The following is a 12,153-nucleotide window of genomic DNA, read 5'->3' as shown; positions in this document are numbered from 1 at the left end:
GGGCGGGGCCGGCGGCGGGAGGGGCCCCTGCGAGCGGCCGCCGAGCCGGGCACCATGGCCGAAGTGAGGAAATTCACCAAGCGGCTCAGCAAGCCGGGCACGGCGGCCGAGCTGCGGCAGAGCGTCTCGGAGGCGGTGCGCAGCTCGCTGCTGCTGGTGAGCGCGGCGCGCCCGGGGCGCACGGCAGGGCGCACGGGCAGGGCGCGGGGCGCGCCCGGGGCGCACGGGCAGGGGCCGCCCTGCCTGGCCGAGCGGCGGCCGGGGGCGCCCTGGGGGGCCGGGGGCGCCTGGCCCTGCGGCCCGGGCACTGCCCCAGCCCCTCCCGGGGGTGCCCTGTGCAGCGCGGGCTGTTGGGGGAGCCCCTCCCCGGCACCCTGGGCGGCTCCCCGCGGGTGCGATGGGAGGGGAAGGGCCGCGCCCCGCCGGCGCTTCCTGCAGCGGGCGCCTTCCCGCCCCGATCCGCTAAGCGAGCCCTAGGCGGGGCTGCCTGGGTCGCCCCGGGCCCCGGGGCCGGGCGTGCCCTGGGGCTCGCACAGCGGACGTTACCCCTGGGCCGGCCAGAGCCCGGGTCCGCCCGCGGGTTCCTGGCCCGTGGTGCCCCCAGCCGGTGCCCTGGGGGAGAAGGGGCCGCCCTGCCAGGCTGCGGGGCGGGTTCCCAGCGGCCGAGCGTGGCAGTGGGGCTGCAGTGGAAGTCCTGGGCAGAGCCCAGCCTGGGCCACCCGGTTGGCCAAGCATCTGCAGTCTCCGGGGCCGGGCGGAGCTGGGTGACCTGCTGTGGGGACGAGGTTTTGTAGGGTGACTCTCCCGAGGGAGCCCGGGGTTCGAGCCAGACTCTGGCGTGGAATGACCAGTGTTCCTTTGAGCCGTCCCTGGGCTGGGGAGATTTTTCTGAAGGTATATGTGGCACTTAGCACATGGGCCAAAAGCTCTGCAATGGCCGGCGCGGGGGCCAAGTTCAGCTCAGTTGATGACCCTCAGTCCTTACTGCAGCATCCCTGCTCTTCCCGCCCTGATCCTCACCTCTCAGGCAGGAGTCGCCAGGCTGGATCAGACCAGTGGTCCAGGCCAGCGAGCCCAGTATCTCATCTCAGATAAAGGCCAGATGCTTTAGAGGAACCTCTCGTTAGGCAGAGGTGGGATAATCCGCCCCCACATTAGATATATAGCTTTTAAGGCCAGAAGGGACTGCTGTGCTCTTCTATTCTGGCCTCTGGCATAACTTGGCCAGAGCAGTGCCCTGAGATCATTCCTGTTTGATCCAGAGCAGATCTTTTAGAAAAACAGCCGGTGTCTATCCATCTATCCACCCACCATGCACTCACCCCCATATCCCCCCTCACTCCCATCCATCAACCCATTGCTGCACTCGTGTCTCACTGCAGTTCCCGTCCCTGTCCCCCATGGCGTCGACCACGCTCCGACTGGGAGCTCTGTGGGGCAGAGCCTCGTGCAGTGAGGCCCCACTTCCTGATGGGGGCCTGTCAGGGTTCCCTCCCCACTCTGAACTCTAGGGTACAGATATGGGGGACCCACATGAAAGACCCCCTAAGCTTATTTCTGCCAGTTTAGGTTAAAACTTCCCCAAGGCACAAATTCTTTGCCCTTGGACGGTACGCTGCCACCACCAAGTGATTTAACAAAGAATCAGGGAAAGGACCACAAGGAGTTCCTATTCCCCAAAAATATCCCCCCAAGCCCTCACACCCCCTTTCCTGGGGAGGCTTGAGAATAATATCCTAACCATTGGTCACAAGTGATTACAGACCCAAACCCCTGGGTCTTAGGACAGTAGAGAAATCACTCAGGTTCTTAAAAGAAGGATTTTATTTAAAAAAAAAAAAAAAAAAAAAGGTAAAAATCACCTCTGTAAAGTTATTTCCCATCCTGATTTTACAAAGTAACAAAAGATTCAAAAACACAGCAGAACTTCCTCTAGGCTTAGTTTCAAAGTTACAAAAAACAGGAATAAGCCTCCCTCCAGCAAAGGAAAAATTCACAAGCAAAACAAAAGATAATATAACACGCCTTGCCTGGCTTTTACTTACAATTTTTGTAATAAGAGAGACTTTTAGGATGGTTTATAGGAGAAGGAGTTTTCTGATCTGATGCTTCTCTGCTTCCCAAGAAAACACACACAAAAAAAGCCTTCCCCCCGCCAATATTTGAAAGTATCTTCTTTCCCAATTGGTCCTTTTGGTCAGGTGCCAACCAGGTTATTTGAACTTCTTAACCCCTTACAGGTAAGGGGGAATTCTAGGCTACCCTTAGTTGTATGGTTATGACAGGGTCCTGGACACTATCTCAGTACACCCAGACATCAACGAGGGACCACTTCTTCCTGCCCCACTAGGCACTCATTGCCCGTGGCGCTGGGACTGTTGGGGTGTCAGAGAGCCTGCCCTGCTTGGCACGTGGCTCGGGCAGGGCTGTTTGTGTCCTGCTGTCCACGGTGACTCCTGGGTAGTTGTTTCAGGGCCAGGTGTGAGTTGAGGTTGTTTATCCCTTGGGATGGAGGCTGTTGTGGGGGAGCTGGTTAGGGGTGTTGGCCATTGATCTTCCAGTACTTTCCAGTGGATTGTGTGTGTTTGTACTTCCAGAGCCACAGTAGACCCCAGGAATCCCGGCTCCCAGCGCTTCCACCAGCTTGAACACGTTACACCCCCTGAGCTGGGGATAGAACCCAGGAGTTCTGGCTTCTAGCCTCCCACCCCAGCTCTAACCCATTAGACCCCCACTCCTATCCCCAAGCTGGGGACAGACCCTGGGAGTCCTGACTCCCACCCGCTCTAAACCACTAGACCCAAGACTCCTCCCAGAACTGGGATAGAACCCAGGCATCCTGACTCCCAACCCCCTGCTCCCCCTGCTGTGATCCACTAGACCCCAGTCCTCTCCAGGAGCCCTAATAGATATTGACTTACATCCTCGCGCTCCGTCTCAGTCCTGGTTTGCAGCCCCCTGCTCTGCTGGCCTCTGTGGAGCAGCCCCAGCTAACTGCCCAATGGCAGGTTAGTCTGCGTGAGGGTCACAGGAATCGGCACCTTTGTGACCTATTCTCCTCACAGTTATGGATTGTTATTTCTATTGTGGGAGCTCCAAGCGGCCCCAAAAGGGAGCAGGGCCTCCTTGTACTGGGCACCAAGCAAACCTTACACAGAGGCGGTCCCTGCCCCAGACAGCTCACAGCCTAGGATCGAGACAACACGCAGACAGAGGGAGAGGGCTAGCAGCAGAGAAAGATGCCCGGAGATAAGAGGGGAGTCCCAGAGGTCTCCATAGTCACAGAAGATCAAGTGTCCAGAGGCGCCACTTGCCCCTTTTAAGTTTTTAGACAATAATCAGAAGAATTTTGTGTTCATTTTCAACAGCCTGTACTCTAGACTTGGGGAGCAGGCTGTCCCTGCCCGCCCCGTACTCTGGATATCTCTACTGTGTTCACTTTTTAATGTGTCTCAGGTGGCACGTCACCAGGATCCATCACCAAATTTGCTCCACTGGATGGATCATTAGCTTCCCCGGCCGGGGCCGGCTACTGACAGGGAGCGTGTCATGAACTCTGTCCCCTACTGAGTGTGTAGGCTATGGACTAAACATTAACAGCAGGGCTGTGGGTGATCCAGCATTTGACATTAGGATCAGATCAAAGCCTCTCTGGCTTAATTTGATCTGCTGCCCTATTCCTGTTTGAATTACATTAGGAGACAATTAGGTTTGACCTTGAACTTGACAGAGTGTTAGTCAATCCTACATACAACAATACAAGTACAGTTTGTACAGACGCTTCTCAGTACAGATTGTTTCTACGAATCCTAGCCTGACAGACATCTGTGGAATAAATGAAGAATTTTAGACAAATCTTTTAAAAACAAAGCGGCCAAGATTGAGATCTTTTAATTTAACAATATCTTCACGGACTCAGAGATTTTAAGGCCAGAAGGAAGCATAATAATCTAGCCTCGCTTCCTGCCGAACGCGGGCCAGAGAATTTCATCCAGCGATTCCAGCATCAGGTTTAATCTACGCTTCTTAGCAGGCTCCCATTCATTTTGCTCACTGTTTTTCAGGAACAATTCAGATGTACAAATGTTTTATGAAAGCTGATGGAACTTTTCTCATTAAAATAGTGATTATCTCTCTATTGATAGTCTGGTAGGTACCCGACTGCCTAGTAAGGACACAGTCCCTGCCCTCGGGGACTTACAAGCAAAACAGACAATGGATGAGAGATGAGATGAGAAAAAACCCAAGTCACTGAGCCAGTAATGATGTTCAGCACCCATCTGGCATGTTCTTTGTTTGGCTCACGCTCACATACACTCTCTCCCCCAGCTCACCTCTCTCTCTCTCTGTGTCTTTCACACACGTGTGCCCCAGAGCCCATTAGTGCGGGTTTGAGTGTTCACAGCCAAGTGTGGGGGGAACAGGCCGTTGGATTCCACAGGGCTTGAACCTGCTGTTTCTGCAGAGAGCCCAGCTCCTGGCAGCCGAGCAGCCAGGGACACACAAAGCCAAGGCTGGAAGTTGGGTCTCCTGTAGCTCTAACACTAGATCAGCTGTCAAAACCGGAGTTCCAGGCTGAATTTGGGACAATCCCATAAGCTGAAGCCACCTTCCCCCTGGGACTTGGCACTCTGCTTCTGGCTGGGAGCAAGCCCCTCGGTTACGCGAGGGGAGAGACTGTTCCACTCTCCTCCAGATCTCCCCTAGCTTGGGAGGGGATATCGCTCACGCTGCCCATAGCGATCAGGAGGAGGAAGAGAAGCAGGTAGCAGAAACTGGCCAGGAGGAATGGCGAGAAAGGGGAAAGCCTGAAGGGCCTGGGGGGTGAGGAGATGGGCGGGAGCCATAAGGTCTCCCGGGCGTGCAGGCGAAACGGCCTCATGTAAAAGCGAAGCACAATGTGAAGCTGCTTGGCCCATGCTGTGCCTTTTGGGAATGGTGTGAACGCACTTACCTGGCCTCCTCCGGCACTCACCATATGAACAGCTTTCCGAGGAGATTGTCATCACGGGCTCCGTATGGCGGGAACTGCATTTTGGGCTCAGGCATCAGCAATGGTTCATTGTAACAAGAGACACACAGTGAGCCTGGGCACTCGGACGGCTCGCAGGTCCTGTAAAAGGTGCCGGTACTGAGAGCTGCTATCTCGGAGCACAGCGTAGGTACAGCATGGGCCGGGGCAGTGCCTGCTTCCCCACGCAGCCCTCCGACCGCGCCTAGCTTGGCAAACCCAGGGCTGGTCGGGCACCTCAATGGCTGTATAATCCTAGGCCTGTCTGAGGCCGTCAGCCTGAGTGCCAGGGAGGTGGGGGAGCTTGTGACGCTGACACTTCCCATAGGAACTGGCCTGAGACCTCACTGTCACACAAACCTTTTTGGATGCTCTGAACCAGACCAGATTCAGACTAGTGACTGCGGAGTGCAAAGATCCACATCTCGTTACCCGTGCCATCAACCACCCACTGCTGTGCAGTTACAATGCAGGAAGTGAGGATTAGCCAGTCAGAGCTCTCACCTGAGTTCAGTACTCCACACAGCACAGAACAGCTGCAGGGGTGGCTCTTCCACCGGCTGCGGGGAGATGCGCCCTTGGAGAATTTCTGTTTGTGAGCCCTTGAGTAACCCAGTCTCAGAATCGCTGCCCTCCCATGCTGGTCTAAGCAACATCTGAGCATCTTCAGATCAGTCTTAGCACTTAACCACCTTATGATCCCGTAAAGGACAGTCATACATAGGGACTTGGCCCATTGGCCACAGCAGCTGACGGGAGTCTTTCCAGCGAGCATTGATCAGGCCCCAGAATAGAAAATACACTGTGCCTTAGAGTTAAATTTATCCCCCTGGAGGAGCTGACTGCATGGGTACACCAGGGAGAGTCCGTCTAATTCGCCTCCAGCACTTGGTGAATATTTCTTTGTCACATAGCTTCTGCAAATAGGTTTAAATGCAAACATCTTACTGAGGGTTACAGAGCACCTGGCACTGGCCGCTGTCAGAAGACAGGATACTGGGCTAGATGGATCATTGGTCTGACCCAGTAAAGGCTCAGTATGGCTGTTCTTACGTACAGAGCTTTTAGCAGCAGGAAAATGGTCTGGTTTTATTGCGGCATAACACTGCTCAAAAGATGACATAACTCCAGCTTGACAGGGACTGCTGAGAAATATACCCCTGTGTAGGCTAATCTCTCTGTGTGCGTCTCATGTTAAGTAGTGTGTTGGTTAAACAGCACCCTCAGTGTTCTTGCATTGTTGGATTTTAAGGCAGTATTGTTTCCATTTTCACGTTTCCAATGAAGCCTAGCTAGTAGGGCGAGAGTTTGAATGCGTGTTGTTCCTTTTGTTTTGTGGTTGAACTGGGGTGAGATCCTGCCTTAGCGAAGTCAGTGGGCATTGTCATTGCCTTCAGTGGGGTTGGGACTTCACCCCGGGCCTGTGAAAGGGAGGAGCTGCGTACTGCCCCAGCCACCATCCGGTGTAATTCCAGCTTCCTCCCCCAGCTCCGCTCTAGCGGGACGCAGTCTTGAGTTCAGGATTCTTGCTCCTCCAGTGCTGGGCTCTGGCGGAAGCAGTTCTGCATTGGGTGAGGAAACCCCCCAGAGTCAAGCTGGAATCCTTACGAACAAAACCCAAAGAGCCCTGACCACCTTGGGCGGTGGAGACCTAGGGGAGCCCTCATTCTTTCTGCAGGCTTGAGGTTTTTCACACAGCTGTAGGGTGAGATTGTATCAGTTACAGCCTTTAACATTCCCTGTGTTTGTCAGGCTGTAAATGCATGGCTGGAGTCTTGGCAGGGTGACTTATAAACAATGTCACTATTTTAATGCTTTTGCTGTACTTATTTAGTGGTCAGGCTGCGGTATAAATGGCATGCAATGGCAGAGCGTGCTGCTTAAGTGCTCAGTAGTTCAAACCCCTCTTAATCAAATGTTTGGTCGTGAAATAAATCCTGGGCCCCCAAACAGTAACATGTTGCCTTCTGAACTGCAGCTTCACACCCAGGATGTAAAGCGAGAGCACCGTGCGGTGAGGCTAAGGGAGGAATTGTAGAATTCGAGCCTGAACACAGTGAAAAGAGAGAGCCAGGGTCTCATGCGGACCAGGATTGTTTTGGCTGAGCTTATCTGACCTACACATCATAAGTGCTAGTATGGTAGTGTCTAGGGTCTCTCTTCCCCCCGTGCTCAGGATGTAACTTACGCAGAATGGGAGAGTCCCCCAGCCAGCAGGGAAGGAGAGACCCTTTTGGCCCAGCCCTGCTTGGGGCTGTGAAGAAGAGCACACAAGAAAACCGGCCGACAGCAGTAGGAGCAGTAGAGGAGAACTGGGTACTTCTGCTGTAGGAGTTATGGAGCGGCATAGGGAGACTTGGATCAGGCTTGCCAAGCATGGGCTGCAGACAGGTTCTTGCTGACCATTTCAGTGACTTCTGTGTGCCTCTCCTCCCCCCCTTGGATCACATGAGTCTTGGCTTCACCATGGGAATATTGCTGGCCATTGCAAAGAGCCTCGCACTTAGTTTAATAATGTAAAAGTCCTCAATCAGAATAGGATCCAAAATGCTGTTCCTGGTGGCAGGGGCAGCAAAGTGTACAGAGGTCTGTCTTAGGAAAGCAAATCAGCTACCCCCAGGTAATCGGTTTCTCTTTGTGAAACTGTGGTATGGTGCTGAAATCCTGATGGTCTCAAAGTTCATGCATCTCGTTCCCCTGGTGAACACTAATGTATTCTGAAGGAGCAGAGCGCTGCAGGGATGGGGGAGTAGATAGCTGTTCCTGAAGCACGTTTCATGTCTTCCAAAGCGGCTGTCCCGTGCGGTGAGGGAGAAGTAAAGTATAGGAAGTGTTCAGATCAGGAAAGGAGGAATTTGGGCAAGTATAGACAAACTGTTTCCCTGATGGTGTTGCCAAAAATAGTCGTCTGGTGGCAACTTTAACTCTGACGGCATTACTCCTACTTTTCTTCACGTCGTTCTGCCGTGGAATGAATTGAAGACACAGTCGGTATGTTACCTTAAGGATTTATAAAATACATCATGGTTGTAATACAGCATATTAGCTGAGAACCAGCAGCTGCACCAACCCGTTCAGAAACCGCAGCCAGCCTCCTCCTCCGACTACGGTGCAGTGCTTTACCTGAGCACGCTGGGTGGTCATGCACACGCCTACGTGCACACGCGTGTCTGCGCGTTTGTGAACATCTCTGCTGGCAGAGGGCTGCGTGGGTTTTTGCCATATTAAATCCTGCATCTACTCTCTCAGCTGTTATGTAGATGCCTGAGATGTGCTCCCTGACACCTGGCTCTTAGAGAAGTGGCAGAAAGCCAAGGGAAGGTCATTTTTGTTCGATCCAGCCTGGGCTCGGTTTGTACATGTGGCTCAGTTTCCAACAGAAACAATGTAGGAGACCAAACCGGCCTGTAATGATGGTGTTAGGGAAGCTTTGACTAGAGGCAAAAACATTTTATTTTTTCTTTGTGCGTCTCTTTCAGTTTAATCTGTGTGATTGGCTGCAGGATTTACACTCATTATATAGTACACTGGAGAGCCCGTCTGCAAAGAAAACAACCTTCCAACTGCGTAAACCCTTGTTGTAATAAACTAACCCCACCGTGAACGTAGACGGTGCTGGCAGGGTGCTAGGCTGGTACAGACAGACAAGCGAACGTGGAGCCTGCCCTGACGGATTTACTGTCTGAGCAGTCACTAGGTAGGTCTAATATTGACAGCAAACGGGTGCATTACAGACAAAGGGTGAAATCCTGGGCCCATTGAAATCAATGGGAGTTTTGCCAGCCATGTCAGCATGGCCAGGATTTCACCCACCCCCTACACATCAAAATAACGGGGGGCCCGATTTTGCCACCTTTACTCACTCCGAGTAACACCTTGCTCCAGGGGTGGTCCCACTGACTTCCATGGGGTCACTCGAAGGGTAAGGCCACTCAGAGACCCGGATTCGGGAAAGCACTGAAGCACACGCTGAAAGTTAATCACACGCTTTCCTGGCTAAGGGCCGCAGTGAGTTAGGGTAGCGGAGCGTGCTCTCAGGCGATTGACACAACACAGAGGGGCAGTTTTGCCCTGGCCTCCCCGTCCAGTCTGAGCACCGTGGGGGCAGAAGGGGTGTGTGCGCACTGCGGAGGTATGAGCTAGCGCTGCTAACATCACATCCCCCTAGTGCCGTTCAGCTTGGGTCCCACCTAGAAACAGCAAAACACCACCCCCAAATCTGCCAATTGGCGAAACCCCTGGCTGCCACCACCACCTTCCCTGGCCCTCTGCTCCCTTCTGGGACTGTGCCCCCTCACAGCTCTGCCCTGTGTGTGAGATCGAGACCCCTCTCTGCTACTGCAAGAGGTTCCACCCCCCGGCCGCCTAGGCGGGCAGTAGGCCGGTGGGTGGCCGTGACGGTGCACGACCTGGTGAATGGGCCCTTGGTGGTGGTTTTGGAAGCTGGAGCCAGTTCTCCAAAGGTGCTAAATCTTATCCCTTCCTAGCATGTTTTTCAACTTGCCCCCGGGACAGGAAACCTCTCAGCCCCGGGAGCTGAGACCCTGACTATCCCGGCTGAGAAGAGAGCCCGCCCCAGGAAGCCCAGAGGGCTGGATGTGACAGGTGTACCTGGGCCTGCCTTCTCTCTGCTGGCTGCATTCACCTGTTGAGTTCCGGGAGGTGGGAGGGCGCAAACCCACCCACCTCCAAAGCCCCCTCCCCCAGCCTAAGGGGAGAAGCTACCAAACCTGAGGCTCAAGCAACTTCGGGGGACACCTAATGAGAAAACAGGGTCAGGAATGAGGGTTACAGGTTCAAAATCAGGGATCTGGAAGGGGGGCATCAAGCAGAGAACCCCAGGCAGTGCCCACTGCTGAGTTTTGGTTAACAGCTGACTGCACCACAGAGACACCTGGGCGAGAGACGTGGCCAAGGCGTACAGCCTGAGCAACGTCCCCAGGTGGGCTGGAACCACCAGCCTTTCCGTTAATAGCTGAGTGTGTGGCCTGCCAGTGCACCACAGGGACACCTAAAGGCACCAGCATCTCCTATTTCCTAGGCAGGCATGTTAGGCAGCTTCGCCCTGGCTGTGTTCACGTGAACAAGCAGGGCACTGAGCCTGACCTGAGTGTCGCCTCACCGCTTCTGAGAGAAGGATTCTGGTCTGCAGCGGTTCTCCTGCACCTAGGGACAGGAGGGCAGAGGGCATGGGCCCTTCCCACCCATGCACATACATGTCCCATCATGTTTTGCCACCCAGGATGAGACTTCAACATTGCTGCGGCCTGGGTTTTGAATGGCTGAAGGCTATAGAACACCCGTCCAGGCAGTGGGGTGCACACCGGTGAATTGCTACTGATGGGCTCTAAACAGACTATTACTGTTAGTAAAAGGAAGACTCTTCTCCTTGGTTCTGGCTAACGCTGGTGACTGTTTTGTGCACTGATGAGCAATGGGCTCAGGCTGCCAAATTCCATTCTGGATTGGAAGCACCCAATAGCCAGGGAGGCATTTGGATCTGGGGTGTTGGTCCAGCTCATTGTAGAACGTGGGGCCATTGGTAGAATCCCCCCAAAGATCGAGGGTGTTCAGACCCCACATGCTCAGTTCTAATATAAGTCGTGGTGGCTTTTTTAGTGTTTCCTTTAAAGCCTAACGCGCTGCTTTATCATCTCTAACAGGGTTGTAAAATTATCTCATCCTTATTATTATTATTGGCAAATATCTTGGCAAAATGGTGAGAATCTTTTCAAATCTCTGTGGTTGGGAAGTGCAATCCCAGTCCGAGAAATCATTTGGACAGCGACCAGTTTTCAAGTGCAAGTCGTTTTCTAATCCCTTGGTTAATCCGTCTCCTTGTTCCCATTCTCTCCAGAGCACAGGAGCAAACTCACACGCTTTCCTGCTGCCTTTTCAGAAATGCTGGGAATTCTCTGTTTCCCTGCAGTTGCCTCCTTCTGTGTCTGGTCTGGCTTCATTCTCTCATTACCTTAAAAATACCACTCAGCGCTCTCTCTTCCTGGTTCCAGGGTCCTTGCTCATAGCTCAGACTGGTCTGCACAGCACTCCCCTGGCTCCTGCTGTTTCTCTAATGGTGTCTAGTCTGTTCTTGCCTGCCCCTTTCTCACCCGCATTAACTCCTCTCCTGGTGCCACGTGAAATAGCTTTGTCTCTGGCCCTATTCATTTCTTGCTGATCTAGCGATGATTCAATACCAGAGCTCTGGGGGCTTCTCGGGGGAGCAACTGCAGAGGGAAAATATTCTCCCTCTTCCAGAACAGCTGTTGCACAGAGCTTATGCTCCCAGCATAGCAGGGCTCCAGCTGCTTCTGGCACCTCTCCCGCAGCCTCCATGGAACCAGCCCAGGCTGACCCATCAAGTCCTGCCCATAAACCATGGTGCTCTGCTCCCGAACAAAGGGAACAAAAGCAAAGCCCAAGTGAGAGTAAACCCTTGACATGCTGTGGCCAGCACCTCGGGCAGGAGCAAACAGCTGCTGGGCCCCCATGTGATTTTCAGCGCTCAGGTCATCTGAGCCCAGTGGCTTGAGCACTCGGGGGTGGGGAGCAAAGGCTCTCCTGGGAATTGGATGGGGCCCAGCCCGGGTTAGGGGAGCAGCGCTCAGCTGGTGTATTCAGAAGGGCTGCATTTCTTGGAGAAGGTTGTGATCAGCTAAACAATGAGGTGTCCGTGGAGGGATGGTTTAAAATGGAAGTGACTTCCCAGTGACCGGTTTGGGTCCAATTCTCCACTCCCTCCTATCTCAGTAATCATTTACCCCTGCAAGCTGCTGCTAAGTCAGAACAATTTACTGCTCCCTTTGCCTGCACCCAGTGCTGGTCAGGAGGATCTGGCTCTTTGTTCACCCTCAGGAAATGCTACGACATGCACAGCTACTTGTGTTGTTTGGGAGAGAGATGGAGATTAAATAGCTGCAGAACCAGCCCAGGGTAAGGCCGTTTGCTCTCCAGCTGCAGACAGGGTTTTCTTAGATCAGCCATGGGCTCATGCCCGTCTGTGTCAAACTGACTTTATTAGTTTCCAAAAAGGCTCTCTCCTTTTGGCCTAGCTCTGTCACTTTGTCAGGGAATTGCAAAAGGGGTTTAGACCAAGCTGGTCCCATGCCTCCTGGGCTCCTGACAAAACACGGCTTGATCTA

At 53.5% G+C, this 12,153-nt stretch overlaps 1 protein-coding gene across 17 annotated transcripts in view; it reads left to right on the top strand.

The window, feature by feature from the left end:
- Positions 1–12,153, top strand: part of DOCK11 (dedicator of cytokinesis 11) — a 128,801-nt gene continuing 116,648 nt past the window's right edge. For 12 of the 17 annotated variants that reach the window (XM_043523005.1, XM_043523012.1, XM_043523015.1 and 9 more), the window contains exon 1: positions 5–156. In XM_043523005.1, coding sequence (XP_043378940.1) covers positions 55–156 — 102 coding nt within the window. In that variant the 5' untranslated portion in view covers positions 5–54. Of the gene's footprint in view, positions 157–12,153 lie in introns of all 17 variants that reach the window. The other 5 variants (XM_043523007.1, XM_043523006.1, XM_037908165.1 and 2 more) reach the window with 2 other exon arrangements.

The sequence above is a fragment of the Chelonia mydas genome, chromosome 9 (assembly GCF_015237465.2).
Source record: "Chelonia mydas isolate rCheMyd1 chromosome 9, rCheMyd1.pri.v2, whole genome shotgun sequence".
NCBI classification, from domain to species: Eukaryota; Metazoa; Chordata; order Testudines; family Cheloniidae; genus Chelonia; species Chelonia mydas.
The sequence above is the reverse complement of the archived record's forward strand: the minus strand, read 5'-3'. Positions and strand labels throughout refer to the sequence as shown.